This window comes from Prionailurus bengalensis, chromosome X, assembly GCF_016509475.1.
Source record: "Prionailurus bengalensis isolate Pbe53 chromosome X, Fcat_Pben_1.1_paternal_pri, whole genome shotgun sequence".
Lineage (NCBI taxonomy): Eukaryota > Metazoa > Chordata > Mammalia > Carnivora > Felidae > Prionailurus > Prionailurus bengalensis.
In genome coordinates this window covers 127,572,993-127,600,607 of record NC_057361.1, presented here as the reverse complement: position 1 = coordinate 127,600,607, position 27,615 = coordinate 127,572,993, and the positions used below count along the sequence as shown (strand labels likewise).

The following is a 27,615-nucleotide window of genomic DNA, read 5'->3' as shown; positions in this document are numbered from 1 at the left end:
AAAACACGACACAGATGCTTTATTGGCTACAAAACATGAAAACCCAGGCCCCAGGGGTCTCTGGTGATGCCAGGGAGGTGGAAAAGACAGAGCAGTTGTTGGGCCCCGGCACACGGGTGAGTGGTTGGGTCTCGGGCCCTTGCCACAGGCTCCATCCAGCTGGATTTCACTTCTAGCAAAAGGCTGCCCTTCTGCTCGCGGCGCGGAGCTGGGCCCTGCCTGAGGACCCCACGCCTGTGGGAAGTGTGGGCGGAAGGAAGAGGTGGCCGACGGCCGTCCCTGAGGACGTGCTGAGGCAGCTCCTGGATCGGGCCTATCGGGTGGATGCCAAGCCAAGGGCCTCATGAAGTCCTGTGCGGACCTCTGGCCTGGCCACCTGCCCCCCTTCAAGTACCCTCCGTCCTGACGCCAGCCCTGGGAGAGGAAGGAGGTCCCTGCCGAAATTTTTTCCTCCTCTAGTGGCCAAGTGGGAGGAGTAGCTGAAACCCTTCCTTCAACCGAAGCAGCTCAGAGCAGAGGGAATGCTCACCAGCTGGGACATGATCCCTGTTTGGGGTTGTGCACAAATCTGTCTAAAAGAACATATCTGCTCAAAACATCAGTCCGTCCCCCAGTTCAGCTCTGTGCAGGGCAAGAGCCTGGAGACAGCGCTGGCGGCCGGCGGCCGGTGGCCAGGGCCTGGGTGGGAGCTGCCTCTGTCCCGGGCCTGGGGGCCAGCCGCCCCCTTGCAGGAGAAAGTGAGGGCACCGTCTATCTCCCGGGCTGCAGGTGGCCGTGCAGCTGCTCCGCCTGGACCTTCAGGCGCTGGAATTCTTCCTGGATGAAGTCCGTCAGAGCTTTGCGCATCTCCACCTGAGGGGAAGGACTCAGGCTGGCCTGCGGTCCTCAGGGAGCTCTGCCCAGGAGCCCTGGGAGGCTGAGGGTGCCGGGAGAGGCTAAGACAGCTGCCAGGTGGCAAAGGGAAGTGGGGGGTGGCAGGGCAGAGAGACAACTCACGGCCGACTTGTTCTCTGCCCGGAGCCGTTCAAGTACAGGCATGGCGCTGAAGGGCTTCCCGATCAGCACGGTGATTTTCTGCAGGGAGACCAGCCACCAGTGGGTGACAGAAACAGGGAGAGTGCCCACAGCCATGGCCCAACCACCCCAGATAGCGAGGAGCCAAGTCCTTCCCCTAACTTGCTGCATGCTCCCTCACGGCCACTCTCCCTCTTTAAGACAAAGTGGCCAGGCTCAGTGCCATTCAAATCCTGCGGTCCATGCTCTGAATGTCCTGTCTTATCCAAACCCCAGGGCTCACCGCCTCCACCCACCCTGATTTCTTTTGCTCTCTTCTACTGGCCTTGGTGCCAGGGAGTCCCTCTCTCTCTGTTCCACTCGGTCCCCCTGCTGCAGCTTCAAGCTCAGCTCCTGAATCTGGCCTCAGCAGTGCTGAGTGGGAGACACGACGCACACAGTAGACAGACAGACACACGAAGGTCAACAGCCCCTACACACCTGTCCAAAGCGGGGGAAGTAGGGTGGGCTGTTAGGAAGGACATCATTCATTCCTGCAGCACAGTGGACAGAGGCCAGGAAGCGGGCATGGGGTGGAGCACGGTGACCTGGGAACAGATGGAGCCCCGGCCCCCTACCCCAGAGGCCCTCTCCCTGCCAGCCAGGGGAAACCCCCAAGACCTAGGGAAGCCCCTCCTCTCCCGCCCCCACACCCAGGCCACAGCCTTGGCCCAAGACAGGTGCTCACCGACATGCCACAGTGGCAGGATGACAGGGTTGAGATGACACTCGGCAATCAGACGTCCGATTCCTGCCCCGGGGAGAGGTGGGAACATCAGCAAGAGCACAGCTTCAGCGCCAGCCTACAGCCAGGCCACCCCTGCCGTCTTCCGGTTAAAACCAACTCCCCTGGTCCAGCTCCTCTGCCAGTCGAGCCCTCGTCTCAGCACCTGCCCCCTTCCCACTACAACCAACACACCCATCTGCCCCATCTGCCACCGTCCGACCCAGCCACACGAGGCCAGCAGTGCCTACCCCACTTAAAGCGTAGGAACTCAGAGCTCATGTTCACTTTCCCTGTGGAGAGAGAGGACAGAGATGAGGCTTGGCAGCTGGCGCGGTGTGCAACCCCGCCAACTGTACTGACCTTCCGGGAAGATGTGCACCCAGTCCCCATGGTTGAGCTTCTCCAAAATGAAGTCCATTCCCTTCTGGTAGACACCGTCTCCTGCCAAGAGAAGGCATGCGCCATCAGTCCCCGTTCTCTCGGGGCTCCCTCCTTCCCCTGGGAACGAAGCAGCAGCTCAAGGACTTCCTCATCCTCCACCACACCATCCACGTGGACATCCTCCGAGAACTCTCTGGGGACTCAGCCCCGGTTGCGCTGTGCCCTCGACATCCTTTGTTCAGAATATTCTCTAAACTACCTGTCATGTGCAAGGCAGCATCGTTGTCTCAGTCTCCAACTGACATTCTTAACTGGCGATTCCCTCGCCAGTCTGCACCCCACCTTCTACCTGTTGGCCCCGCCACAGCCTCGGGCACTGCACCACAGACACCCACAGAATGCGTCCTTGTGGGCTCCTGGATCTGCTCAGCATTCTCCTTGCCCTCCCTCCCTCTCCAGCTCCTGCAGCCTGCTTTCTCCTTGGGACGCACCAGCCTTGTGGCGAGCCTCCCATCTGCTGCCCCCGGCCCAGAGGGCACCGCTCGAGCAAACCAAGTCCACTCACGATCTCCAGCCTCGCTTGGGCCCAGGATCCTGGACAGCAACCCTTTCCTGGGGTCTTGGCTAGGCTTGTGCCCACAGCCGTCCCTCCTGGGCCTCCCTGCCCTGCCTGAGCCCTCGGCCACCGCCATCCCTCCCTTCTGCTGACCCCTTCACTCCTCACAGGGCTCTGCTCCCTCTGAAACTAGTCTCTCAGTTATCGAGATCTCTTGGAAAAGGGAGAACATCCGATGGAACACAGTGTCACTGAGGGTTGGGAAAAACTCAGACTGGCTAGGCTGAGAGAAGGGGAGTGGAGCTGCCCTACGGCTAATAACACTCACCTTGGAGACACCTGGGGACCATGACACTAGACCCAGGTGGCCTGGCATTTGCAGCAACACAGACACACATACCTAATGCTATATACTGGCTTTCAACTGGGAGTCCCTCGGAGACCACTGTGACCACACGTACTAAGAATCTCCTCGATCTTGTCCATATCGTGGACAGTGACAGACAGACTTATCGAGTAGGGAAAGCCATATCATATAGAGGAGGAGACACACATTGGGACTATGTCAGGCCAGTTCACCAATAAATGGACTTTTAACCTGTTCTCTGCAAAGCCGAGTCTTTACAAGGTGCTAGTGAGGCATCCAGGGGTCTCAACCCAACCCAATTGGGACCTGGCCTGGCAGCTTCTTCACGGGCTGGAGTTGAGGAGCAATCACCCACCACAGCTTCTCAGGGCATTGTGAGAGCACTGGTTCCCCTACTTCGGGTAGCATTAACTGGTAGGGGGTGGGCTTCAGAGGTGTCATCTCCTTCTGAGCCGCTGGTGCAACTGCACCCAGCTTGAAATAAAAATTCATACTAAACTACAATGCTCCCAAATCTTTGAGACATAGCAAAAGTAGTTCTAAGAAAGAAATGTATAGTGATACACGCCTATCTGAAGAAACATGAAAAATCTCAAATAAACACTCTAATTTTATACCTAAAAGAACTAGAAGAAGAAAAACAAAGCCCAAAGTTAGAAGAAAATAATAAAGACCAGAGTGGCGGGGCGCCTGGGTGGCTCGGTCAGTTGGGTATCTGACTTCGGCTCAGGTCATGATCTCATGGTTCATGGGTTCAAGCCCTGTGTTGTACTCTGTGCTGACAGCTCGGAGCCTGGAGCCTACTTCGGATTCTGTGTCTCCCTCTCTCTCTGCCCCTCTCCTGTTCCCGCTTTGTCTCTCTCTCTCTCAAAATAAATAAACATTAAAAAAAAAAAAAGACAGAGAGGACCCAAATAAATAAAATCAGAAATGAAAGACGAGAAATAACAACTGATACCACAGATACACAAAGGATTCTAAGAAGGGCGCCTGAGTGGCTCAGTCAGTTAAGCATCCAATTGCTGATTTCAGCTCAGGTCGTGGTCCCAGAGTTGTGGGATCGAGCCTCACATCAAGCTCCACGCTGCTGGTGTGGAGCCTGCTTCAGATGCTCTATCTCTCTTTCTCTCTGCCCCTCCCCTGCTTGTGTGCCCTCCCTCTCTCTCTGTCAAAATAAATAAATTAAAAAATTTTTAAAATATATTTAACAAAGGATTATAAGAGACTACTATGAAAAATTATATGCCAACAAATTGGACAACCCAGAAGAAATGGATACATGCCTAGACACACAGTCTTTCAAAACAGAATCAGGAACAAATAGAAAAGCTGAACAGGCCGACTACTAGTGACTGATTATTTGAATCTATAATCCAAAAACTCCCAACAAACGAAAGTCCAAGACCAGATGGATTCACAGGTGAATTCTGTCAAACGTTTAAAGAAGAGCTGATACCTATTCTCCTCAAACAATTCCAAAAAATATAAGAGGAAGGAAAGCTTCCAAATACATTCTACAAGGCCAGCATGACCCTGATACCCAAACCAGACAAAGACATTACAAAAAAAAGAGAGAACTATAGGCCGATATCCCTGATGATGGTAAATGCAAAAATCCTCAACAAAATATCAGGAAACCAAAATTCAACAACACATTCAAAGGATCATTCACCACAATCGAGTGGTATTTATTCCAGGGATGCAAAGATGGTTCAAATATGCGCAAATCAATCAATGTAATACACCACATTAACAAGATGAAGGGTAAGAACCCCATGATCATCTCAATAGATGCAGAAAAAGCATTTGACAAAATGCAACATCTGTTCATGATAAAAACCTCAAGAAAGTCGGTTCAGAGGGAACATACTTCAACATAATAAAGGCCTTCTATATGAAAATCCCCCAGCAAACATCATCCTCCATGGGGAAAAACTGAGACCTTTTCTCTGAAGGCCAGTATCAAGACAACAATGTCACTCTCACCACTTTTATTCAACATAGTAGTGGGAGTCCTAGCCACAAAAATCAGACAAGAAAAAGAAATAAGAGGCATCCACGTTGGTAAGGAAGAAAGTAAGTTGTCTCTATTTGCAGATGACGTGATACTACATGTAGAAAATTCTAAAGACTCCACCAAAAACTGTTAGAATAAACGGAATTCAGTAAAGCTGCAGGATACAAAATTAACACATAGAATCCGTTGCATTTCTATACACTAATAACAAACTAGCAGAAAGAGAAATTAAGACAACAATTCTATTTACAGTTCTACCAAAAAGAACAAAATACCTAGGAATACACTTAACCACGGAGGTAAAAGACTTGTACTCTGAAAACTACAAAACACTGGATGAAAGAAATTGATGATGACACAAACAAATTGGAAGATATTCCATGCTCATGGATTAAAGGAATTAATATTGTTCCAACATCTATATGACCCTAGTCTACAGATTCAATGCAATCTATATCAAAATACCAACAGCATTTTTCACAAAACTAGAACAAATAATCCTAAAATTTGTATGAAACCACAAAAGACACCAAATAGCCAAAGCTATCTTGAAGCAGCACAATCCCAGATTTCAAGAGATACTGCAAACCTGTAGTAATCAGAGCAGTATGGCACAAAAACACATACAGATCAATAGAACAGATCGGAGAGCCCAGATATAAATCCAAGCTTATGTGATCAATTAATCTACAACAAAGGAGGCAAGAATACACAATGGGGAAAAGACAATCTCTTCAACAAATAGTGCTGGGAAAACTGGGCAGCTACATGCAAAAGAATGAAACGGGACCACTTTCTATCACTATACACAAAAATAAACTCAAAATGGACTAAAGACCTGAATGTGAGACCTGAAACTATAAAACTCCTAGAAGAAAACATAGGCAGTAATCTCTTTGTCACTGGCCTTAGCGACCTTTTTCTAGATATATCTCCTCAGAGAAGGGAAATAAGAGCAAAAATAACTCTAGCGACTACGTCAAAATAAAAGGCTTTTGTACAGCACAGCAAAGGAAACCATCAACGAAACGAAAAGGCAACCTACTGAATGGGAGAAGACATTTGCAAATGATATTTCCAATAACGGGTTAATATCCAAACATCCAAACTGTGTAAAGAACCTACACAACACCAAAAAAATCAAATAATCCAATTTACAAAGCTAGACATTTCTCTAAAGACGACATCCAGATGGCCAACAGACCCGTGGAAAGATGCTCAACATCACTCACCATCAGGGAATTACAACTCAAAACCACGATGAGAGATCACCTCACAGCTGTCAGAATGGCTTGTATCAAAAAGACAAGAAATAACAAGTGTTGGCAAGGACGTGGAGAAAAAGGAACCCTCATGCACTGTTGGCGGGAATGTAAATTGGTACAGCCGCTGTGGAAAACAGTATGGAGCTTCCTCAAAAAAATAAAATAAAAATAGGGGCACCAGGGTGGCTCAGTCTGTTAAGCATTTGACTCTTGATTTTGGTTCAGGTAGTGATCTCATGGTTCTTGAGTTTGAGCCATATGTTGGGCTCTGTACTACAGTGAAGAGCCTACTTGGGATTCTTTCTCTCTCTCTCTCTCTCTCTCTCTCTCTCTCTCTCCCTCCCTCCCTCTCTCTCTCTCTGTCCCTCTCACTGCCCCCCCTTCTCACTAGCTTTCTCTCTCTCTCTCTCAAAAAACATTAACAATAAAAATAGCATATGATCCAGTAATTCCACTCCTATTAACCAAAGAAAACAAAAACACTAATTTGAAAAGATATGCACCCCTGCTCATTGCAGCTTTACAATAGGCAAGATAGGGAAACAATCCTTGTGTCTATCGACAGATGAATGAATAAAGATGCGGTGTATACGTAGACAGACACAGGCACACACAGACACACACAGACACACACAGACACACACACACAGACATATACACTCAGTGGAAAATTACTCAGCCATAAAAAAAGAATGAGATCTTGCCATCTGCAACAACACGGATAGACCTAAAGGGTATCATGCTAAGTGAAATAATTCAGAAAAAAATAAGTACCATATGATTTCACTTGTGTGGAATATCAAAATCAAAACAAATGGATAAACAAAGAAAAAGCAGAAACAGACCCATAAATACAGAGAACAAATTGAGGTTGCCAGAGGGGCAGGGGTGGAGGGATGGGCAAAATCGATGAAGGAGAGTGGGACATACAGCCTCCCAGCTATGGGATGAATAGAAGTCATGTAGATGGAAGGCACAGCATAGGCAATATAGTCAATGGTGTTGTGATAGTGTTGTATGGTCACAAAATTCACACTTGTGAGTACAGCATAATGTACAGAGTTCCAATCACTGTGTTGTACACGTGAAACTAATGTAACACATGTCAACTATAGTTCAATGAAAAAAGAAAAAAGAAAAGCTTGTACAACACCACTTCCATACTTCATGTCATATCATAAGGCCTATGCTGGGGGGATGGAATGTTCTAGAATACAAAAGCCAAGCATGCCAGATACTTCCTTTGCTTTACCACGTGAGCTCTTGGCTGCACATCGAATACGTTTAATAAATAACCTGTCCCTGCCCACCTTCTCTCACTCAAAGTGCTTAGCACTAAGATTTTCTTTTCGGTTTTTAATAGTGCAATAACACTTGGATGCAGACCAAAAGAAGAACAAGACAAGAATTGGACATGGAGGGGGCCTGACCGGCTCAGTCAGAAGAGCATGTGACTCTTGATCTTGGCGTCATGAGTTCAAGCCCCATGTTGGGTATAGAGATTCCTCAAAAAAGGATAAACTTTAAAAATAGCAAATGGGGGCGCCTGGGTGGCTGTCGCTTAAGCGTCCGACTTCGGCTCGGGTCACGGTGTCACGGCTTGTGAGAACTGGGTTGGGCTCTGCGCTGACAGCACAAAGCCCACTTCAGATCCTCTGCCCCCCTCTCTCTGCCCCTCCCCAGCTTGTGCGTGCTCTCTCTCTCAAATAAACATTAAAAATAACAAATAAATACGTAAAACATTTCAGAAACGTGCACACGGAAGACGTCTGGGCGAGCTTGCAGAAGAGAGGACCTGAGGCTCAGGGACGGGAGTATCCGAGCAGAGTCCCCATGTCCGAGAGCGGGGTGTGGTAAACAAGACCATGGTCGCTAGCCACAACACTGTAGCTTCTGCTTGTGTTTTAGAGAAATGAAGTCGCCTCCAAAGGCAGCAGCAAGAGCAAGCGCTCAAGGCAGCTGTGTGCCTAGAGTAGATCTCAGGGCCTGGAGGAGTGCGCATTAAAAGCCCTTGACTGAGGTAACTTCATTGCATTTGACCACATTTCACTTTGACCAGAAACAGGACACTTTGCTGCCTTGGTGGCTTGTCTCTCCTTCTGTGCTCTGAGGTGCCATCCGGGCCCCTGCTCTCTGTCTGTTCTCCCTCTCTGCCATCTCTCCTCTACTTTTGCCACTTTGTCACCGATTGGGTCCCCAACACCTTCTCAAGTGCTCTTCTGCGTTCCAGAACCGCACATCCCACTGCCTCCGGGACTGCTCCCCTCCTCGGGGGACGCCTCCTCACATGAAACACGTGCACAGCGGAACTCCCCTCCCCTCCCAACCGCCACACTGCATTCCCCTCATCCCCTCCTCCCAGTGGCTCAGTGTCAGATGTCACCAAGAGTCACCTGTGGGCTGTCTTCTCCTCCCCCCTCCACCATAGCCAATCTATCAACAAGTCCCGTCAACTTTGTGTCCAGAGTGCTGCCCTTGTCCGGCTGTCTGTAGTGGCCCCCAGAGGCCCGCTACCATGCTCTGCTGCCAGGATCCCTGCGATAGCCCCTCATCCGGCTCCCTGCCTCTACTGGGCTCTGCTCACAGCCACCAGCCATGCTGAAGCCAGGGTGCTCTCTGGGAAGAACAGATTTGGAAGCACATCACTACCCAGATGACAGAACAGAGTCCAACATTCTTCACATGATTGTTCTGGAACCTTCACATCTGTCACACCCTCACCTCGCAAGCCTGGTTGTTACCCCAAAGCCCGCAGCGCCCATCACAGACCGATGACGCTGCAGTGCCATCAGCGGGTCTCTTAGCAACACCCTTGAGGGAAGAGGCTGTGGCCAATGCCTCGTGACTTCTAATGCCAGAGCCCCGGCTTCACACAACCCTTAGGCAGTCCCAGGGCATGAGTGCTCCCCAAGAAGCCATCGCTCCTCCGGCAGCCACTGCCACGTCTGCGGCAGCCACGCAATACAACTGGGACTCACACCAGTGGAGCAGCGGCTCCTGGCTCCCTTTGTTCCCAGGCTGTGTGTCCTAGCTGGGTCCCTCCACGCCCAGTGCTGCTAAGCCAGAAGCACTAGCCAGAAGCACCCCGTTGCAAATAAAGCCCAAAAAGGCCCCAGAAGTGCCTCCCTGCATCTACTCGCCCACGGACCCCTCCTTGGAGGCTCAGCTCACCTCGGCACACAGGCACACACTTGCCCAAGCTGAAGAAGCGGGAGTGTAGTTCTCTGGTGAAGCAGATGTCTGCAGCCGCGGGGGTCCTGAAGAAGGGACAGATGCAGTCATCCCTGGCTCCTGCACCCTAATGCCCTGCCGTCCCCCCAGCATGGTGCCTGACATCAGTGGCGATGTGGAAATGCAGCACAGGAGGGCCTGTGGAACCCCACCCCGTGCCCTGCCTGTACTGCTGGACGCCGCCTCCTGGGCAGAGCAGGAGGAGGGCAAATCTGGGCAGAGACGGGTGAGGCCTGCCAGGCCCACTGCGAGGGGCCCATTCCTCCTCACCAACGCATCAACTTCAGGTTCCAGATGTGGCGGAGTTTCAGGATCCCTAGAGAAGGAAAGGCTTCATGACCCAACCTGCCTTGTCCGCAGGGAGCATCTTGTTCGCTCCCAGTTTCAGGAAATGAGGAACAAGGGCAGCAGCTCTACCATTTGTGCCCAAAGTGCCATGTTACAGACCCTTGGGCTGGACCCTCAGGTTGTCCCTGACTCGTTCTTCTCTCCCACCCCAACCCATATCTTAATAGTCATATCTGGCCTGCCTACCACACTGACATATTTTGACACTGTGTATTCTTGTACACTTGTCCCCCCCACTGTTAGCGCCACCACCTGAGTGCAGGTTACTGAACGGCTCTAAAGCCTCCTTGTTGGTCTCCAGGGATCTGCCTGTGGCAACGTACAGACCCGACCAGGGTGAGCTCGGAAAGGCTGCAATTTGACCAACTGACTTCCCGTGACAGTCTGACCTGCAGTCATCCGTACAGGCCCTGGGCACCCCCTGAGCCAGCCATTTGGGTTACTGGAGACTATGAAGTCAGCAGAGCAGGAACTTCTAGGTGGCGAAGTGGGCTCCCAAATGAGGGGAGTTGAAAGGTACAAACTCAGCCTGGAACAAACCTGGAACCAGGACGCAGGTCTCCCAGCCTGTAGCCTAGACTCTCCTTGCCAGGACACCCTATGGTTCTCAGATGTGTTTCACTACTCTGTGGGACCTTCAATGGTTTACAGAGGATAGAGGGTTCCACGGGCCTGATGCATCAAACTAAAGAGGCCGTCACATCTTGCCCTGCAGTCACTCCCCCACTTGCTCATTCCCTCCAAACTTCTGAGGCCATCTCCAAATCATGTTCGGAGAGGATACCGACCGGGCCACAAATCGTATTTTGACTCCTGGGGCAGGACACCCCAGAAACAGGAGTGCCAGAGCTATGTACAGAGCCCTGTGAGAAGGGAGTTTGTTCTGCTTTTGTTTGGCGCCCTCCCGGGGTCTCTCCATGCTTCCCTGTGCCCAGAACACTGGTGCCAGGTACCCCAGAGATGAGGGTCATCCATGCAGGACTGGTGATTGGAAACAGTGATGAGGGGCGTGGCTGGGCCTCGGTTCTCGATGAGCTCGTACAGCACCTCCTTGTTGTGGACGGTGAGGTGGTTCATGTACTCTGGGGGGAGAGACGGACTGTGGGGAGGGGTCTTGGCCTCGCTGTCCCTGGGCCCCAGGGCTCCCCCCAGCCAAACTAGCCCCGGCCCGCACCCACAACCCCGAACCCCAACTCTGGCTGGGCGTGGACAGCCGTGGCCGACCCTGCCTCGGCTTCAGGCCCACTCACTGGTCCAGAAGCAGCTGTACGTGCCCACCAGGCCCATGACGACGCTGCTGGCCAGGGTCCAGGTGAACGGCGGCACCGCGGGGAACGGCCATTTCACACGTAGGGGCATCTCCCCCACCCAGACCGAGCTCCCCCGCTCCGCCCCAGGCGGCCTGGCGCTTCCCCTGCCACGGGGCAGCCTGGGGCGGGGGGCGCTCTAGATCTGTGTCCTCAGCCGCGGGGGAACTGGGTCCCTGACAGGCCCGCGCCACACACGGGCGCCGCGGCTCCGCGCGACCGGGGACTCGACCAAGGTCACCTCGCAGGTCAGGCCAGAGCCGGCCCGGCCCGACCTCTCGTCACAGACCAGCCGCCACCGGGGTCAGGAGCCAGGGGGCCCAGGGAGAAGCGAAAGGGGCCGGCGGCGGCACCCAGGCGCCCCGCGCCCCGGCCGGAAAGCGAGCCAGCGACGGGGCCCGGCTCCCGGCTGCCTGTCGCAAAACGCTCTCAGGCCGCTTGACGGCAGCGTGGGCGGGCCCGCGGGCGGCGTCGCCCCGCCCCGCTCCAGCGCGAGGTGGAGTCCCAGCCGCTGGAGTGCGCGCTTCCTTTTTGTCCCCTTAATTCGGGCACAGAAAGGTCCGAGAGGCAATTTGGGCTACGCAGCACAATTAGCCGACACCGCTAAAGGTCGGAGCTGGTGGGGACATTACTTTCGCTTTTTTCCCCTTTATTTTTATGGAGGCAAAATTTATATAACGGAATTCGCCGTTTTGTGGTATTTTGATACCGATTTCTGCTATATACCGTATTTTATATATACAACATATATACGATGTTATACATGTTACATTATATAATTTTAAAGGATTAAAATAGTACAGATTTGTACCATATGTGTAGATGTAATATGTAATGTATATGCAGCAACATATGGCATATAATAAAATAAATACTCTGCATAATATATGTAATATAGTATTTTATGTCAGTACATTCCCAGTGCCGTCAACCACTATCTCTAACTAGTTACAAAACATGTTTATCACCCTGGAAGAAAGCCTTATGTCTGTTAAACAGTCTTTTTGTTTTGTTTTTATTCCTTTCTTAAAAAAATTTTAACGTTTATTTATTTTTGAGAGAAAGAGAGAGAGCACGTGCAGGGGAGGGGAAGAGAGAGAGAGAGACCCAGAATCGGAAGCAGGCTCCAGGCTCTGAGCTGTCAGCACAGAGCCTGACGTGGGGCTCGAACTCACCAGCGGTGAGATCATGACCTGAGCCAAAGTTGTATGCTTAACCAACTGAGCCACCCAGGTGTTCCTATTCCTTTTTTTTTTTAAATGTTAATTTACTTTTGAGAGACAGCGAGAGACAGAGTGCAAGCGGGACAGGGGCAGAGAAAGAGAGGGACACACAGAGTCCGAAGCAGGCTCCAGACTCTGAGCTGTCAGCACAGAGCCCAGTGAGGGGCTTGAATTCGCAAACTGTGAGATCATGACCTGAGCCAATGTCGGATGCTTAACCAACTGAACCACCCAGGCGCCCCTTTTTAATTTAAGTATGTTCTACACCCACCATGAGGTTTGAACTCACCACCCTGAGATCAAGAGTCACATGGTGCACTTAGGAGTCAACCAGACACCTGTGTTGTTTAAATTTTGAAGCACAGTTTTACTGATTTTTAAAAATGCTTCTGGGGAGCCTGTGTGGCTCAATTGTTTAAGCGTGGGACTCTTGGTATCAGCTCAAGTCATGATCTCACAGCGAGGAGCCTGCTTGGGATTCTCTCCCTCTCTCTCTGCCCCTCCCCCACTCACAAGCGCTCTCGGACTCTCTCTCTCTCTCTCTCAAAATAAATAAACTTTAAAAACTAAGTTGATTAATGAATAAAACAGTGTTTCTAGTGTTCTCATCACCACTGCAATCCTAATGTGCTCATGCACATGGGTCCGGCCAACAACGGGACCACACTGCAATCATCGGTGAGGACCCGCCGCCAGGCCGCAGACTCCAATGAGTCCCGTGGTCGTCCCAACAGCGACAGTGCAGGACCACACGGGACACCGAGCTGCCAGCTTTGTTCTCCCCTTCTCTTGGGGACAGTTCCTCAGTCCAGCCTTGACTGCAGTGGTGCCCAGTTCCCGCGCTGACTGTCGCTCACTTGGGGTCTCCAGAGCACTTAGGAGTGTGCACCCACCCTGACAACCAGCCTGAGGACGTGGAGAGAAAGCTCTTGTGCTCGGGTGCCCAGGCTACGTTGGGCACGAGCCCCAGCTCTCGCTTGTTCCCTGCCAGAGGATGCCTGGAGGCAGCCCATGTCTGGGGCTGAGCGCTGGGCCCGGGAGAGCACAGCTCCGGGTTTGCATTCTCCAAGCGGCTCCTCCTCGCCGCGCGGCCTTGGCACAGGAAACCACTCATTATGGGAATGCTGAGGCTCCATCACCCTCTGTGACTCACAGGTCTGTCATCCACCCACAGCTCCGGGCGTCTGCCAGCGCCTGCTTCCAGGCGGGTCAGGGAAGGCGGGGTCGGGGGGCCGGCCCAGCCAGGGGAAGAGCCCAAGCTCCAGGAAGGGTGGGGCGACGGCCTGACCCGGACGGACGGGTGGGTCGGGAAGGCCGCCTCTTCCTCTTTTCTCCTTTCTCCCCTCGGGTTCCTGCCCAGAGAGCTGCTGCGATTCCCTGAGGGTGTGGTGATCTGCTGGTCTGCTTACAGCCAAGGCACGCGTGGACCTGAGCTGGTCTGAATAGGTATGGGCGCCCTCTAAGCAGAGGGAGGGAGGAAGTTGCCCCCAGACTGGGGAGGGGGTGAGAGGGGAAGGGTACCCCAGGGCTGTGGCCAAGGCTTGGTGTTGGGAGCCTGGGTTGGGCTTTGGGCCGAGTCCAGGAACAGTCACTCTCCGGTTCTTCTTGCCTTCGGCCCTTGTGGGGACCCTTGACCCCAGAGCCTCCAGGCCTTCCCTAAACCACCCAGGGCTGCTCAAATGTCCACATACATCCCAGAATAGTAACCAGGGCAGCCCCTCTCTTCCCCCCCCCAACCACCAGCATGAGTGACAGAGCAGGTGGCCAGGGAGAGACAGGCATTCAGCCCAGCCAGGAATATGAAGGAGATGCACAGAGACTGCGTGACAAAGAGGGGAGAACAGAGAAGAGACAGGGAGAAAGACAGACAGGCAGAGCCTTGGTTGAGGCAGAAAGTGAGCCCGAGGGGGAAGGTGACAAAGCCTTAGCTAGGATGCAGTGGGAAGTTACTCAAATAAGAGGGCAGAAACTTATGAGCAGAAGGGAGGAGGGGAAGGGACAAAAGCAGAGAAGGAATATGATTTGTTTTCCAGAACCAACAGTTCCAGCCAAGGAGACACCCAGCTAGCTAGGTGTTTCGCCCCATAGCCCCTTGCTGGTTGTGTCTCGCCTCGAAGCTCCTCACGTGAGCCACTTGGGGCTGGATCGGAGCTGACCACAGAAGCCCCCCCTCCAAGTTGTCCTAAAATAACTACCTTTAGTTCATTATAATAATTTTTTTTTTTTTTTTTTTAATTTTTTTTCAACGTTTATTTATTTTTGGGACAGAGAGAGACAGAGCATGAACGGGGGAGGGGCAGAGAGAGAGGGAGACACAGAATCGGAAACAGGCTCCAGGCTCCGAGCCATCAGCCCAGAGCCTGACGCGGGGCTCGAACTCACGGACCGCGAGATCGTGACCTGGCTGAAGCCGGACGCTTAACCGACTGCGCCACCCAGGCGCCCCAAGTTCATTATAATAATTTTAAGGGCGCCTGGGTGGCGCAGTCAGTTGGGTGTCTGACTTCGGCCAGGTCATGATCTCACCATTCGTGAGTTCGAGCCCCACATCTGTGTGCAGACAGCGCGGAGCCTGGAGCCCGCTTCAGATTCTGTGTCTCCTCTCTCTGCCCCTCCCCCGCTCATGCTCTGTCTCTCTCAAAAATAAATAAACATTAAAAAAATTAGTTTTATAATATAAAATTTATAGTTGTATAATATAAAATCTTCCATAGGCAGAGTTTTCCACCATTTTTCCAACAGATGTGTGCACTAGCATGTCGCCATGCTAGGCACGCACAATTGAACCAAAAGTCCCTCTGCCAGCTCCCTGCCCCCACCCCCTAATACACTGGATAAAAGCTTCCTGAATTAACCCCACGGGGAGACAGTGCTTTCGGAGCTATCTCCCTGTCACCTTACTTGTAACAAGAAGCAAACAGTTCTTTGCTTTCAACACTTCCTTGGGTTGTGTTCCATTCGGCGCACCCCAAGTGGCGAACCCCTTGAGTTTAGTTACAAAGGTGACAGAAAGAAGGAGGCAGACAGAAGTAGAGGGACTTAATGTTGCTTACTGAGAATGTCACAGGGAGCAGGAGCAGAGCAAGGGGCTGAGCCCAAGTGACAGGACAAAGTTTGGGTGCATCTGAAACAAAGATTAACCAAGAGACGCTGCGAAAGAGGGGCCTTTCAGCTGGCAGGAGGAACAAGAAGGGGTATCCAGTGTGGCGGGGGTGTGGGAAAGGGGCCCCATCACACACTGCAGTGAGTGGGCATAGCTGAGATTATTTTAAATGTACACGCCCTTGAACCCAGCAATTCTGCTGATATCATCTCACAAGTGGAAAGAGATCTGTGTGAAGGCGATCCTCTTACTGCTAATGATGGTGAAAAGGTGGAGTTAACTGTGAGGTTGAACTCTTGTGTACTGCCGGTGGGAATGCAAAAAAAGGGTTTAGCTACTATGGAAAATAGTATGGCAGCTCCTCAAAAAAAACTAAACCTAGCATTACTGTATGATCCAGCAGTTCCATTTCTGGATATATATGCGAAAGGACTGAAAGCAGGATCCAACTCTTGATCTGAGCCCAAATCTTGACGCTAGGGTCGCGAGTTCAAGCCCCTCCTTGGGCTCCACACTAGGCGTGAAAGTCAAGCCATATGTGCCAATGTTGGAAAGCGTCCGCAGGGAGAAAGGCGGGAGATCTGCAATGCTGGCAGCTCCGGGAGGCTGGTGCTGGGCAGCAGGACGAGCGTCACTTCCTCTGTCCCCCACTGCCATGTCCTTCCAGAAGCAGAACCAAGCCTAGCTGGGAGTGCACCCTGGGACAGCCTGGGCTCCCTCGAGGGCCCCGGCGTCGCACACCCAGCCATGCATTACCCAGCGGTGCTCCTGCTTCTCCTGCCCGGTGGGGTCGAGGCCTTTCGCATCTGTGCCTTCAATGCCCAGCGGCTGACGCTCGCGAAGGCTGCCAGGGAACATGTGATGGACACGTTGGTCCGGGTACGTTCATCCCTGAAGGAAAGCTGTGCCCACGGCCCGAAGCCCCCGCCCTACCTGACCAGGGGCATTTCCGAGAGGAGAGGGGACAACGAGAGACATGGGTCTGGAGATGTGGAGCACGCTCCTTCCCTGTCATCGGCCTCAGTCTCCTCTTCTGTGATATGGGTGCGGTGTGGATGGGGTGGCACTCGGTGTTCTCCCAGGTCCTCTCTGGTCTCAGTGCTCTCTGTGGGCTTCATCCAGAGAGCCACAGCACCCTTGGCCACAAAAGTGCCAGTTCCCCACGGACCACACCTTCCCCTTGGGGTCGCTGGCGCTGAGTGGGGCTGGCCCTCCTGGTGTCCTGCAGATCCTGGTTCGCTGTGATATCATGGTGCTTCAGGAAGTAGTGGACTCTTCTGGCAGTGCTATGTCCCTCCTGCTTCGAGAACTCAATCGGTGAGGAGGGCTCTGTGGGTCTGATCCGCCCCGACCAGAGCCGCAGGGTCCCTGAGCCTGGCTTTCCCTATCGCGGCAGATTTGATGAGTCCGGGTCCTACACCTTGCTGAGCAGCCCCTCGCTGGGGCGCAGCACGTACATGGAGAAGTACGTGTACGTCTACCGGTAAGCGCGGAGGGCAGCCGGGGCAACTGGTGCTCCCCCCCGGGGGTGGCCCTCACCTTCTCATTGCACTTTTTCTCCTCACTGATTGTATCTGGGGATCTTACTCTCCTCTGCCCTACTCAGCTCTGGTGCCCATATGTCCCTACAGCAAGAGGCCTGCCTTCTCTGTGCACAGAGGCGGGGCCCTCCGCAGGGCCGAGAGGCGCCAGGAACTCGGGCGCCAGCACGCACCGCCCGAGGCGGGTGCAGCTGGGAGTGAGCCTGGGAATGCGGTTCAGGGCAAGGCTGGCGTCCTCTTTGGGAATTGGCTGACACTTCTGGGAAGAGACCCAACGACAGGGGCTCCCTGTGGGCCTCAGACAGGCCCGGTTTCTGGAGACAGCCCGAAGTCCTTAGGACAGCCTGGCGGCGGCAGAGCCCTCTAGGGTCAGGATGGAGAGGGCAAGGGGAGTGGTCAGGTCAGGAGGCCTATTTGTATAGATGAAATCATACGATGTGTAGAATTCACTTCAAAGTAATGGCGGAGGGGGGACAGAAACACAGCCACATGGGAACACTCGTAACGGCCCCAAAGTAAAAATGACAGTGCAAGTGTCCATCGGCTGCGCACTGGCTAAATGAAAGGCAGTATCCGTGTACAGAGACAGTAGATCAGTGGCTGCCTGGGGGGGCTGAGGAGGAGGGGACTGGGGAGCGGCTGCCACGGGTGCAAGGTTTCTCTTTGGGGCCATAAAAAGTTTCTAAAATTGATTGTGGTGATGGTTGCACAACCTGTGAATGTACTAAACACCACTGAATTGTGCGTTTTAAACAGGTAACTTCCAGGTATGTGAATTCTAGCTCAATAAAAAACAGGTTCTAGGAAAAAGGCGAGGAGGGTTGTGGCCACTTGCAAACCAGAATCCATGATGTGAGGCCACTGCTTCCCATCCCTTGCTCCCCCAGGTCACACAAGACACAGGTCCTGGATTCCTACGTGTACAATGACGAGGATGATCTCTTTGCCCGGGAGCCCTTTGTGGCCCAGTTCACCTTCCCCAGCAAGGGTAGGAAGGGGAGAGGGGTGACCCTGCTATCTGGGAGCTGGAAGGAGGACCTGGCTGGCTCTACTAAGCGCTCGGTTACTGAGAAGAGTCGGGGTGGGCAGTGGCCAGGAGAGGATGTGAGTCCTCCGTCCCCGGGGTCTTGCAGTCCTCCCCAGCCTGGTGCTGGTCCCGCTGCACACCAGTCCGAAGGCCGTGGAGAAAGAGCTGAACGCCCTGTATGATGTGTTTCTGGACGTCTCCAAGCACTGGCAGAGCAAGGTAGGGTGGGGCCAGCTTGCGCGGGAGGGCCGGGGACATGATGGCTGGGTGGCCCGGCCTGACTGCCACCCCCTCTCCAGGACATGATCTTGCTTGGGGACTTCAACGCTGACTGCGCCTCGCTGACCAAAAAGCGCATAGGTGAGCTGGTGCTGAGGACTCAGGAAGGCTTCCATTGGGTGATCCCTGACGGGGAGGACACCACGGTGCGCGCCAGCACCCACTGCGCGTATGACCGCATCGTGCTGCACGGCGAGCGCTGCCAGAGCCTGCTGCGCTCCGCTGCCGCCTTTGACTTCCCCGGGAGCTTCGGACTCACCGAGGAGGAGGTAAAGGGGGAGACGGGAACGGCTTCCCAGGGAAGCGCCTCAGCCCTGGCACTGACGCTCCGTCTCGCTGCCCGCCCCCCAGGCCCTCAACGTCAGCGACCACTACCCTGTGGAAGTGGAGCTGAGCCGGGCGGCACGCAGGGTCCAGCCTCTCGGCCTGGCCGCCGCTCTGTTGCTGCTGCTGCTGCTTCCCTAACTGGGCCTGCTGCCTACAGACGTGAGGACGGTGCTGCCTTCAGGACTCAAATCCTAGTCTCTGCCATCTGCTCCAGACGGCTTTGGGGTCCAGAGACTCCTCTGAGGGCGTCATCTGCAGCCCTCCTCCATCTGACTAGAGCTCTGCCCCACTGGACTGTGGCTCTCCTCCATCTGTCTCTTCTTAGGTTTGGCTTGCATTCTTTGATCGGGCTCCTGGCTGGCATTAGAATGTAGAAGAGGAAGGCAGGGAGGGGCCCTGAGGCTAGACCCATGCCACTGTGTCCCCAGCTACTGTCAGGCGTGGGGATAGAGCAGGCCCCGGGGCAGGGGGAGGAGGAGAGAGGGCTCTGGTGATTCTGGCTAAACTGGTCTCAGAAAAGGGAATCACAACAGACCCAAAGATTTTATTCTATGACAAAAAGGGAACTTAAACATTGAGAACAAAAAGCTAAATTGTAGGGATATCGCGTATGTGTAGCAGATACGTCAAAGGGCCATTTCCATTGCACACAGGATTCATCTACATCAGTATTAGGACTACAGCAAATACAAGGATTGAGAAGCAGTTTACACATACACATAGCAACTAGAGAACAGAAAATGTTTCAAACAGCCCCCGTGCTTGCTGTGCCTGCTGCCAAGCCCATTATTTGCAACCTTCTTGCAGCCCAGCCTTGCCCCATGCAGGGTCAGTCCAGTGGCTGGCAGGGCTCAGGTTTACAGAAAATATCTATATGTAGCATTTACCATGTAACTGTGGTAGCAACTGTGTGGCTACAAGGTTGTGCAGCCAAAGGGGATACATGATAGGATACATAGCAAAATGTCAACAATGATCCTATTCGGTGTGTTGGTATCACAGAACCCTTCCTTCTCCAGCTCTTTTCCAGAGAGCAGTGCTCAGTAAAGCCCATTAGCAAGACATCAGAGCCACTTAAGCACAAATGTTTATGGTTTAGAACCACCTCAAGGTCAAAAATAAAGGTCATTTTAAACTTCATAAATGGCTGGAAGTAATGATTACAAAAGGACTCTCAGGAGCCACAAGGATTAAGTGCAGCACAGTCCAGCTCCAGGAAGCAGTACACAGCAGCTCTGGGGCCTCCGTGCACAGCTCTGGAACCAGATCCCCTTATGCATGCACAGCCCCAGGCCATCCAGCCTGCTAAGAACTCCCCAGGCCTGTTTCTGCTGCTCCGCCGATACCCAGCCTGTTCCTGCTCTTGTAATCCTGGCCCTCAGAAGTGCTGGCCAGCACACCAGGAGCTCCAGGCCAGGGGAGCTGCATACTTGCCACTGTCTCATTGTCAAGCCTTTGGGCTGTTTCAGCTGGGGGAGCTCGAGGTCAGGGGACACTGGCCAGGGTGGTGAGGAGGGACCCAGAAATGAGGCCACGGGAGCGGTGGATGGTGTGGGTCAAAGCTGGACAACTCCCAACACAGGAAAACTATTCAAGGGCTAACTGGAGGACCAGGTCTCCTCGAGTGCTGGTTAAAACATGGCTGGGGGGCGCCTGGGTGGCGCAGTCGGTTAAGCGTCCGACTTCAGCCAGGTCACGATCTCGCAGTCCGGGAGTTCGAGCCCCGCGTCAGGCTCTGGGCTGATGGCTCGGAGCCTGGAGCCTGTTTCCGATTCTGTGTCTCCCTCTCTCTCTGCCCCTCCCCCATTCATGCTCTGTCTCTGTCCCAAAAATAAATAAAAAGGTTGAAAAAAAATTAAAAAAAAAAAAAAAAAAACCATGGCTGGAACCATGCCTGGTCTGATTCACTTGTTTCCAGTGATGTTGCTGGTCTGGGACCTGTGGGGAAAGATTCCACAAGCAGCCAGAGGTCAACCTTAGGCCACCAGCCCTATTTCATCACTGGGCAGGGCACTTTACTAAGGCAGCATCCACTGGACTATACTGGACTAATCACAGCATGAACTTGGCAGGGAAAACCTGAATTGATAGCTTCTGATCTAGGCAGGTCCAAGTCAAAGTCCCAACCGGACAATTGAGAGGATGACGGTCCCAGGCCATGTCGCTAGGTTTGTCTCCTTGCTGGCCTTGGCCAGCTCGTCAACCTTCTTCTGAAAAGACAAGGTAGTGACTCTATAGTCCCCCTCCCAGCCCACCACCATTGAATCCAGATGCAAAGACAAATAGACAGGAAGCAGGATTTATTGGTGGGCATGAATGGGGAAGGGCAGTGCTGAAGTTCTCATGAGTGCAGAGCCCGCCATTTGTCCAAGGGGCCACGATTAGGGATGTATTTGACCCCACAGCCATCTGGGATGAGCCGCTTTTCAGCCACCATGTCTTCAAATTCGTCCGCGTTAAACTTAGTAAAGCCCCACTTCTTGGAAATGTGGATCTGTGATAAGATGAAAATAACAGAATTAGGAAACCTGGACACTGACCAGGACAAGTAAAGCAGGACCAAGGTTTCGGCACAACTTACCTTCTGGCGGCCAGGGAACTTGAACTTGGCCCTACGTAGGGCCTCAATCACATGCTCCTTGTTCTGCAACTTGGTACGGATGGACATGATGACTTGGCCAATGTGGACCCTGGCCACTGTGCCCTGGGGCTTTCCAAAGGCACCCCGCATACCTGTCTGGAGCCTAAATTGGAGAAAGCATGAGGCCAACCCTCAATGTCCACTGGAACAAAACTGTCTCCAAGGTCCCTTAGGGCAACCCGTACAACCAACAGGCTGCATACACTACCAAGGAGGCTGCTGTTCGCAGCCATTGCACACTGGGCCCCATGGGGAAAGAGCACAGTCGGCTTAATTGGCTGCAGAAAATGGAAAACCTGAAAAGACTAGGCAGCCCCTACAAGGTGTCATTGGGCTCAGCTGAAAGCATTCCAACTGGTGGCTGCTTCAGCTACCTGCTTGCTGGCAGATGGGTATCATCAGGATTAAAGCCTCTCCCTCAAAAGCACCTCCCTCCACCTGTCACCCAGAGGCTAAGACTTAGTTGTGATACCTTTTGTTTTGGGAACCTTTAACTTGGCTTTATTATGGGGGAGTCCCGTACGAGAGACCATCTCTTTGTTCCAATGGAAAAAACAAGGCAAACAAAAGCCTCAAGTTATGGGAAAACCCCTCAAAAGACAGACACCCAGGACCCAGCTCACCTGTCAGCTCCAGCACAGGACAACATCTTGTTGATACGGATGACATGGAAAGGGTGGAGCCGCACCCGGATGTGAAAACCATCTTTGCCACAGCTTTTCACCATGTACTTGTTGGCACAAATTCGGGCAGCCTCCAGGGCTAGGTTGGGGGCAGGTGGGAGGCAGCAGTGAGACAAAATAGGACAGAGCCACTTACTGTAACTGTCCCTGGCCCTCAGTGTACATCTGTACCGACTGGGTGAACTTCATAAAAAGGCTCACCATCAGATACTCTTGATTAAATGGTGAATCTGGTGCAGCAGTTTGTTCTGGGTCTGGTGGGGGAAGGGAGCAGTTAGAAAGGATGGGATTAACAACGAATCCGGCCTCACCTTCAGAGGAGAGCTGCTCGTATTCATCTGACACCATGTGGCCACACAGTGGGAACTCATCCACTTTTGCCTTCTTACGCCCCAGGTCAAAAATTCGGATCTTGGCATCTGAAAAATATGGAGATAAGTATGTGGGGGAGGGGCACCGGAGGCAACTGAGTCAGTGCAGCCAAACCAGTTTGGGAACTCTCCCACTACTTACCAGGGACACCTCTGCAGAAACGAGACTTTGGATACGGCTTGTTCTTACAATACCGGTAACTGTGGGGAGGGGAGAAATCCAAGTTTATAGTTCACAAGTGAACCCAATAAGCACTTTGAGAACTCCCTTAAATTAAGACCAAAGGAGGGCAGGAATGGGGACCGGGGGCAACAGCTCAATCTCTAGCTGTCTCCACTCCTGGAATTTGGCTCTAAGCAAAACACGGTCAAAACAAAGTGACCAAAAATTAGAGAACACTCATACAGAAAACATAGAAGCAAAAAATCTCCTTCAACCCCGTATTATTATGGTTCCATGCTTCCTATAAGGTCAACAGGTGGAAAGGCACTTTTCCAGTTACATAAGAGAAACATCTCAAAGGCACTGCAAATTTCTTGCTAATTAGTAACATAATTCATGCCACTGATTTTTGGGCACGTGGCAATAAATCCGCCTTCGAAACCACATGTGAAAAGAATCTGACGCCCCCTGCAGGGCACACGAGGTGGCTGAGCCCTCTGGTCAGGGCGGCCCTTGGCGACCGAGGCCGAACGGGCATGTCGCCCGGAAATAAGATGGGGATGGCACACAAAGGCCCTGAGAGGGTATCGAGTCTGAAAAGGTGGCTAATTTCCAGGACGGAGACTAGATGTAAGGCGGCCGTCGATTTCAGCCCGTAAGTGGCGGAACACATGCAGGCCAAGGTAAATCTGGCACCCCAACAAAACAGAAGAAACGCTTAAGAAAGGCCTGAACCTTAAAAGAAACAGACAGTGTAAACGAAGTCCCCAAGCGACCCGGAATATCAGTAAAAACGTGGAGTCCGTTCGCAATATAGAAAAGGTGCCCCGGAGGCCCCACCCCACGGTTAATTTTAGCGTTGAAATACAGTTCTCCCTCCATTCTTCACATCAGCGAAATTGCACGGATTTGGCACTCACCACCGGGCGGGGCGGCGGCCCATGGCGACACCAAGATCTTCAGTGGCTGCAACGAAACAGATAAAGTCGGAACAGAAGACGCGGACAGGCCTCAAACCGGGACAGAGAACCAGCAAGGACAACGCACAACTCCAGAACCACGACTACTCACCGCGCCGAAGGAAAAGAGGCGCTCCCACGCCTGCGCATGCCTTATATAGGCGGCCGATCTTCGCGCATAGGAACCATAGAGTCCTGGCCAGAGTGGGTGGACGCTCTGTCACACTTCCGGACCATAGATGCAGCAGCTTTGTGCGCCTGCGTGCGGGCGGGGCTCCGCTCCAGAGCTGAACCGGGACCCAGCTGAGCGTTCAAATACGGGCGGCCAGCTAGCCAATCTGGCCTCGCCACATCGGCACGAGAAGCCTGTTTCCGGCCGGCCATCTTGGGTGTAGAACTCTTCCCCGAGGCTTTGCCGTTAACTATGAACGCCATATACTCCTGGGATTGAAAGAAGGAAAGTACCCCTGAGTGTGGCTTACTGTGGCTGCTTGCGTGTTCCCGGGGGTCACGGGGCTGGGATACGCCCCCCCCCCCCCCCCGAGCCTCCCTCTGAGCTCCAGGACCCCGTGGCACATGCTGTGCTGGAGCCTAGGTCCACGTCCCTTTGTCGGCGGAGCGGCAGGCTCGCCCCGCCCCCGCACCACCACCCCGCCCCCCGCATTAACCGAAGATTCCGGAGCTGCCTTTGCTGTAAGGCATGCACAGTTTCCCGGTTCGTCGAAGACAAGTGGCAGAGCTGCGCCCTCTCGCTGGAGAAAGGGCAAGGAGAAGCCTCCCTCATGATCCAGGGCATGGCAGACCCCGTGTACACCTTTGGGCCCACCCTGACCAGGCAGAGAAAAGAGACGTTATGCTCCCCAGGGTGACTTGGAGACAGAGGCGACAACCGCACCAAGGGTGGCAAAGGAGCACTGTCATTCCTTCTCCGGCTGTGCCCCACTCCTAGCCTTTGAGGGCAGCCTTGCGGTGCAGTTCTGGACGCTTCCGTCCTCCCAGGGCCCAGATTGTGGCACACCCCCACGCCTCCTCAACACACTCCTTTCCCTGCCCACTGTGTTCCAGCACATCGAAAGTGTGCCCCTGAGATGGTTCACAATAAGCCCCTCAACCCCCCAACAAGAATAGGATCCAAGAGAGGTGGGCAGAGTTAGTGCTTGAGTTACCAGCGATCTCCGTAAATCCCAGAACTGTCCACACTTCTGGAGGTGGGGACAGGAGAAAGGTAACAAAGCCTTTCCCATGTCACTTGATAGGTGTGGCCTGCCAAGGAGGGAGGCCTGCTTGCTCAAGCACACCTGTTCTCCGGGACAACCTGTCACTTGAGTACAGGCCTGCAGATCCCTTTGTGGTTTCCACCGGAGCAATGGTGCAGTGTGTGTCTCAGGGGACCCACCTCCCAGTCCATGAAGGGACTCTGGGTCTCGAAACTGGGTGAGAGTCTGTGACTCCACTGGAGCAGCTCAAGCCAGATTTTTGGCTCCCATACCTGGAGCATTTAGAGTTCTATATATCAAACATGCTGTAGCACTTGGCCTGTTTTATTTCATTCATTTTCTTTTTTCTTTTCTAAAAAATGTTTATTTTTAAGAGAGAAGACAGAACACAGGGGAGGGCCAGACAGAGAAAGAGAGAATCTCAAGCAGGCTCTGCACTGTCAGCACGGAACCCAATGCAGGGCTCGAATGTACGAACCTTGAAGATCCTGACCTAAGCCAAAATCAAGTGTCGGATACTTAACCGACTGGGTTATCCAGGCGCCTGATCTTTTTTTTTTTTTTTTTTTTTTTTTTAACGAGGCTCCACACCCAATGTGGTAAACTAACTACCCAGAGGTCAACAGTTGCATTCTTTATCAACTGAGCCAGCCAGGGGCCCCCATGGTGATCTTTCCAGAGCTTTTCTAAGATGCAACTGTTCCTACTCTAATGGTTCTCTCAAAGCTTCACTGAAAGGAGCTGCTTCTGGACCATCCTGTGGAACATAGGGTGTGGAGTGTTCAGATCCAACGTGATCTTCTCCCTCTAACACTTCCCAAGTTGTTCTATCTCTAACACTTGGGTTTTTTTTCTCTTTTTCTCGTAACACTTTAGATTCCCTTCTCCACCTCATGCCAAGAGAGTCCTGGCATTGAAACCGATCAACTACAGGCCACCAGTGAGTCCAAGTTCAGTCAACCAAACAAGCACGGGCCTGTATTTCTTACCAGCTACAAGTGCTCCACATTCTGTCAGTAACATTTAGTAAGTACATCCCTATCAGTGAATCTACCCCAGTGAGTGCCTTAGCTCACCTCCTTAGCCTGGTAGCCTGAGAATCCATTCCCACAAATGTTCAAATAGGATTAATCTGTTAGATACCAGTTACATCTGGGAATTTTTCTTGACACGTGAGCTATTTCCACATGGTTCAGACTTAGCCGTGGGGCATACTGTGACTGCACCCTACATATGGGCTGAATGGCAAGCGGGATGTTGCACAGGATCTCAAGGACAACATGAATTGCATTACAAGGGACCAAGCCCACACGAGATAATGACACATTCTTCTAGCGATGGGACACCAGTCCCTTAGACACGGGGCAGCTACTTGAACCACTATGGGGGTCCTCAGAGGGGCTGATGGCATCCCGACTCTCAGCTTCGACTGAGGCCAAGCAGACGTCCCAGTTCCAGGTTTCCGGGCCACACTCCTCCAACCACGGCCACACCTTTCACACGAGAAACACAGAGAGGCTGGGAATTCAGTGGACTTTGGGATTCTGTAACCCGCACCGATAAACTTGTGTTTAATTTTCACCACGAGGAACCCTTGCAGGTACGGAAGGAAGGGAATTTTTAGGGCTGTCGGGGGAGTTCTGTGCGTGTCGTGCTGTGACTGGAGCTGAGAGGTAAGGAACTAAAGTTGCCATTGTTTTCTCTGCGCGCTCCGGGATCACCACACCACAGTCTTCAGAGCCGTCGTTACCGCCGTGACAGTACAGCAGCCACGCTGGCTCCTCAGGGCTTCCCGCAGGTGGCCCTTCATCCCGGTTCACTGCGGGTGACAGCCTGATGAAGGAAGAGGTCCCCGCAGACCACGGGTGCTACGTACGTGCCCAGTTCCCATTGGCAGGGAGCCCGAGCCCTGCCCTGGGGCCCAAGGGCGCGACCACACCCATCCCCACATCCCCACTTGGCGGGCCCCTCTTCTGAGACCACTCCCAGGTCCGACTCTGTAGCAGTCGGGCAGGAGAAGGAGACGAGAAATAGACACGGTTTCTCAGCAGACGAAATCGAATACGAGCATTTGGTGGCTCAGGGCCCGGAGGGCTGAAGAAACAGATCGTATGGCAGAAAGCTGCCGTCCCTAAGGCGAGGGGAAGCGGGGAAGAGGTCGGGCTGAGCAGACACCTAGACGCCAGGATGAGGGGCCTGGAAGAGGCAGAGCCTGGATCTCTGAGGAGGGGCTGCCACAATTTCTCAGGGAAGGCGGAAGCAACCTTATCCACCACGAGGGGATATGGGGCAGGAGATGATTTCTGAGGACCATCTTCCAGGTCAGTAATTCTTTCTTCAGTGGCATCTGTTTGTGGTTTCATCCGTCTGTTGACGGATTTTATTCCAAAGGCTATGTCTTGTTACTCCTACGCTTTTTCATGTCTATTATAGAGAGACCGAGAAAGAGCACGAGCAGGGGAGGGGCAGAGAGAGAGGGAGACACAGAATCTATGCTCCAGGCTCTGAGCCATCAGCACAAAGCCCGACGTGGGGCTCGAACTCACGAACCGAGAGATCATGACCCGAGCCAAAGTCAGACACTTAACAGACTTAGCCACCCAGGCGCCCGACTTCGACAGTTCTTTTTCAAAATTGACTGGGTGCTTTTTTTTTCTTGTAAGGAACCTCTGTGTGCCCAACGCGGGGCTGGAACTCGCAACCCCGAGACACAGAGTTGCGTGCTCTAGTGAGTGAGCCGCCCAGGTGCCCCGTGCCTGGGCTTTTAAAATTATTCTTATCTGTTTGATTCCCTCTTCTGTGTTTTTATTTTGTTGTGTCTCACAGGCC

The 27,615-nt window shown here is 52.9% G+C and overlaps 3 protein-coding genes and 1 non-coding gene across 9 annotated transcripts; 1 reads left to right on the top strand and 3 right to left on the bottom strand.

Annotated features, from left to right (window-relative positions):
- Positions 1 to 11,695, bottom strand: TAFAZZIN (tafazzin, phospholipid-lysophospholipid transacylase). Of its 5 annotated transcripts, none has more exons than XM_043571532.1 (10): positions 11,196 to 11,695; positions 10,899 to 11,027; positions 9,868 to 9,913; positions 9,538 to 9,623; positions 2,141 to 2,221; positions 2,029 to 2,070; positions 1,742 to 1,804; positions 1,495 to 1,547; positions 997 to 1,074; positions 1 to 852 (listed from the first exon to the last, which is right to left on the bottom strand). In XM_043571532.1, the coding sequence occupies exons 1-10, from the start codon at positions 11,302 to 11,304 to the stop codon at positions 751 to 753; spliced, it is 789 nt and encodes a 262-aa protein (XP_043427467.1). In that variant the 5' UTR covers positions 11,305 to 11,695; the 3' UTR covers positions 1 to 750. The 5 variants fall into 5 exon arrangements, with proteins under 5 accessions (XP_043427467.1, XP_043427463.1, XP_043427464.1 ...); XM_043571528.1 differs by having other exon boundaries at positions 1,495 to 1,601; positions 11,196 to 11,665; XM_043571529.1 differs by having other exon boundaries at positions 1 to 1,074; positions 1,495 to 1,601; positions 11,224 to 11,672.
- A 2,012-nt stretch (positions 11,696 to 13,707) lies between these two features.
- DNASE1L1 (deoxyribonuclease 1 like 1) lies at positions 13,708 to 19,892 on the top strand. Its single transcript, XM_043571286.1, has 8 exons — positions 13,708 to 13,921; positions 16,246 to 16,457; positions 16,807 to 16,895; positions 16,975 to 17,061; positions 18,007 to 18,107; positions 18,253 to 18,365; positions 18,446 to 18,694; positions 18,777 to 19,892. Exons 2-8 carry the CDS (start codon positions 16,326 to 16,328, stop codon positions 18,888 to 18,890), a joined length of 885 nt encoding a protein of 294 aa, XP_043427221.1. The 5' UTR covers positions 13,708 to 13,921; positions 16,246 to 16,325; the 3' UTR covers positions 18,891 to 19,892.
- A 1,143-nt stretch (positions 19,893 to 21,035) lies between these two features.
- Positions 21,036 to 23,694, bottom strand: RPL10 (ribosomal protein L10). 2 transcript variants are annotated; one of them, XM_043571287.1, is made up of 6 exons: positions 23,531 to 23,694; positions 22,590 to 22,648; positions 22,388 to 22,495; positions 22,017 to 22,155; positions 21,334 to 21,496; positions 21,036 to 21,246 (listed from the first exon to the last, which is right to left on the bottom strand). In XM_043571287.1, exons 1-6 carry the CDS (start codon positions 23,551 to 23,553, stop codon positions 21,094 to 21,096), a joined length of 645 nt encoding a protein of 214 aa, XP_043427222.1. In that variant the 5' UTR covers positions 23,554 to 23,694; the 3' UTR covers positions 21,036 to 21,093. The 2 variants fall into 2 exon arrangements, with proteins under 2 accessions (XP_043427222.1, XP_043427223.1); XM_043571288.1 differs by lacking the exon at positions 21,036 to 21,246 and having other exon boundaries at positions 21,377 to 21,485.
- LOC122478124 lies at positions 21,545 to 21,677 on the bottom strand. Its single transcript, XR_006295874.1, has one exon. It is a non-coding gene; the product is annotated as a small nucleolar RNA SNORA70 (small nucleolar RNA).
- Positions 23,695 to 27,615: the final 3,921 nt, after the last annotated feature.

Coding starts and splice junctions, on each gene's coding strand:
- DNASE1L1 (XM_043571286.1), top strand. CDS start 16,326: ATGCATTACCCAGCGGTGCTCCTGCTTCTCCTGCCCGGTGGGGTCGAG. Junction 16,896..16,974: donor CTGCTTCGAGAACTCAATCG/GTGAGGAGGGCT, acceptor CTATCGCGGCAG/ATTTGATGAGTCCGGGTCCT. Junction 18,108..18,252: donor GTTCACCTTCCCCAGCAAGG/GTAGGAAGGGGA, acceptor GGGGTCTTGCAG/TCCTCCCCAGCCTGGTGCTG.
- RPL10 (XM_043571287.1), bottom strand. CDS start 23,553: ATGGGCCGCCGCCCCGCCCGGTG. Junction 21,497..22,016: donor TCCTGTGCTGGAGCTGACAG/GTGAGCTGGGTC, acceptor TCTCCAATTTAG/GCTCCAGACAGGTATGCGGG. Junction 21,247..21,333: donor AGTTCCCTGGCCGCCAGAAG/GTAAGTTGTGCC, acceptor ATCTTATCACAG/ATCCACATTTCCAAGAAGTG.
- TAFAZZIN (XM_043571527.1), bottom strand. CDS start 11,304: ATGCCCCTACGTGTGAAATGGCCGTTCCCCGCGGTGCCGCCGTTCACC. Junction 2,222..9,537: donor GTGTGTGCCTGTGTGCCGAG/GTGAGCTGAGCC, acceptor TTCTCTTGGCAG/GAGACGGTGTCTACCAGAAG. Junction 2,071..2,140: donor GGTGCACATCTTCCCGGAAG/GTCAGTACAGTT, acceptor CTCTCTCCACAG/GGAAAGTGAACATGAGCTCT.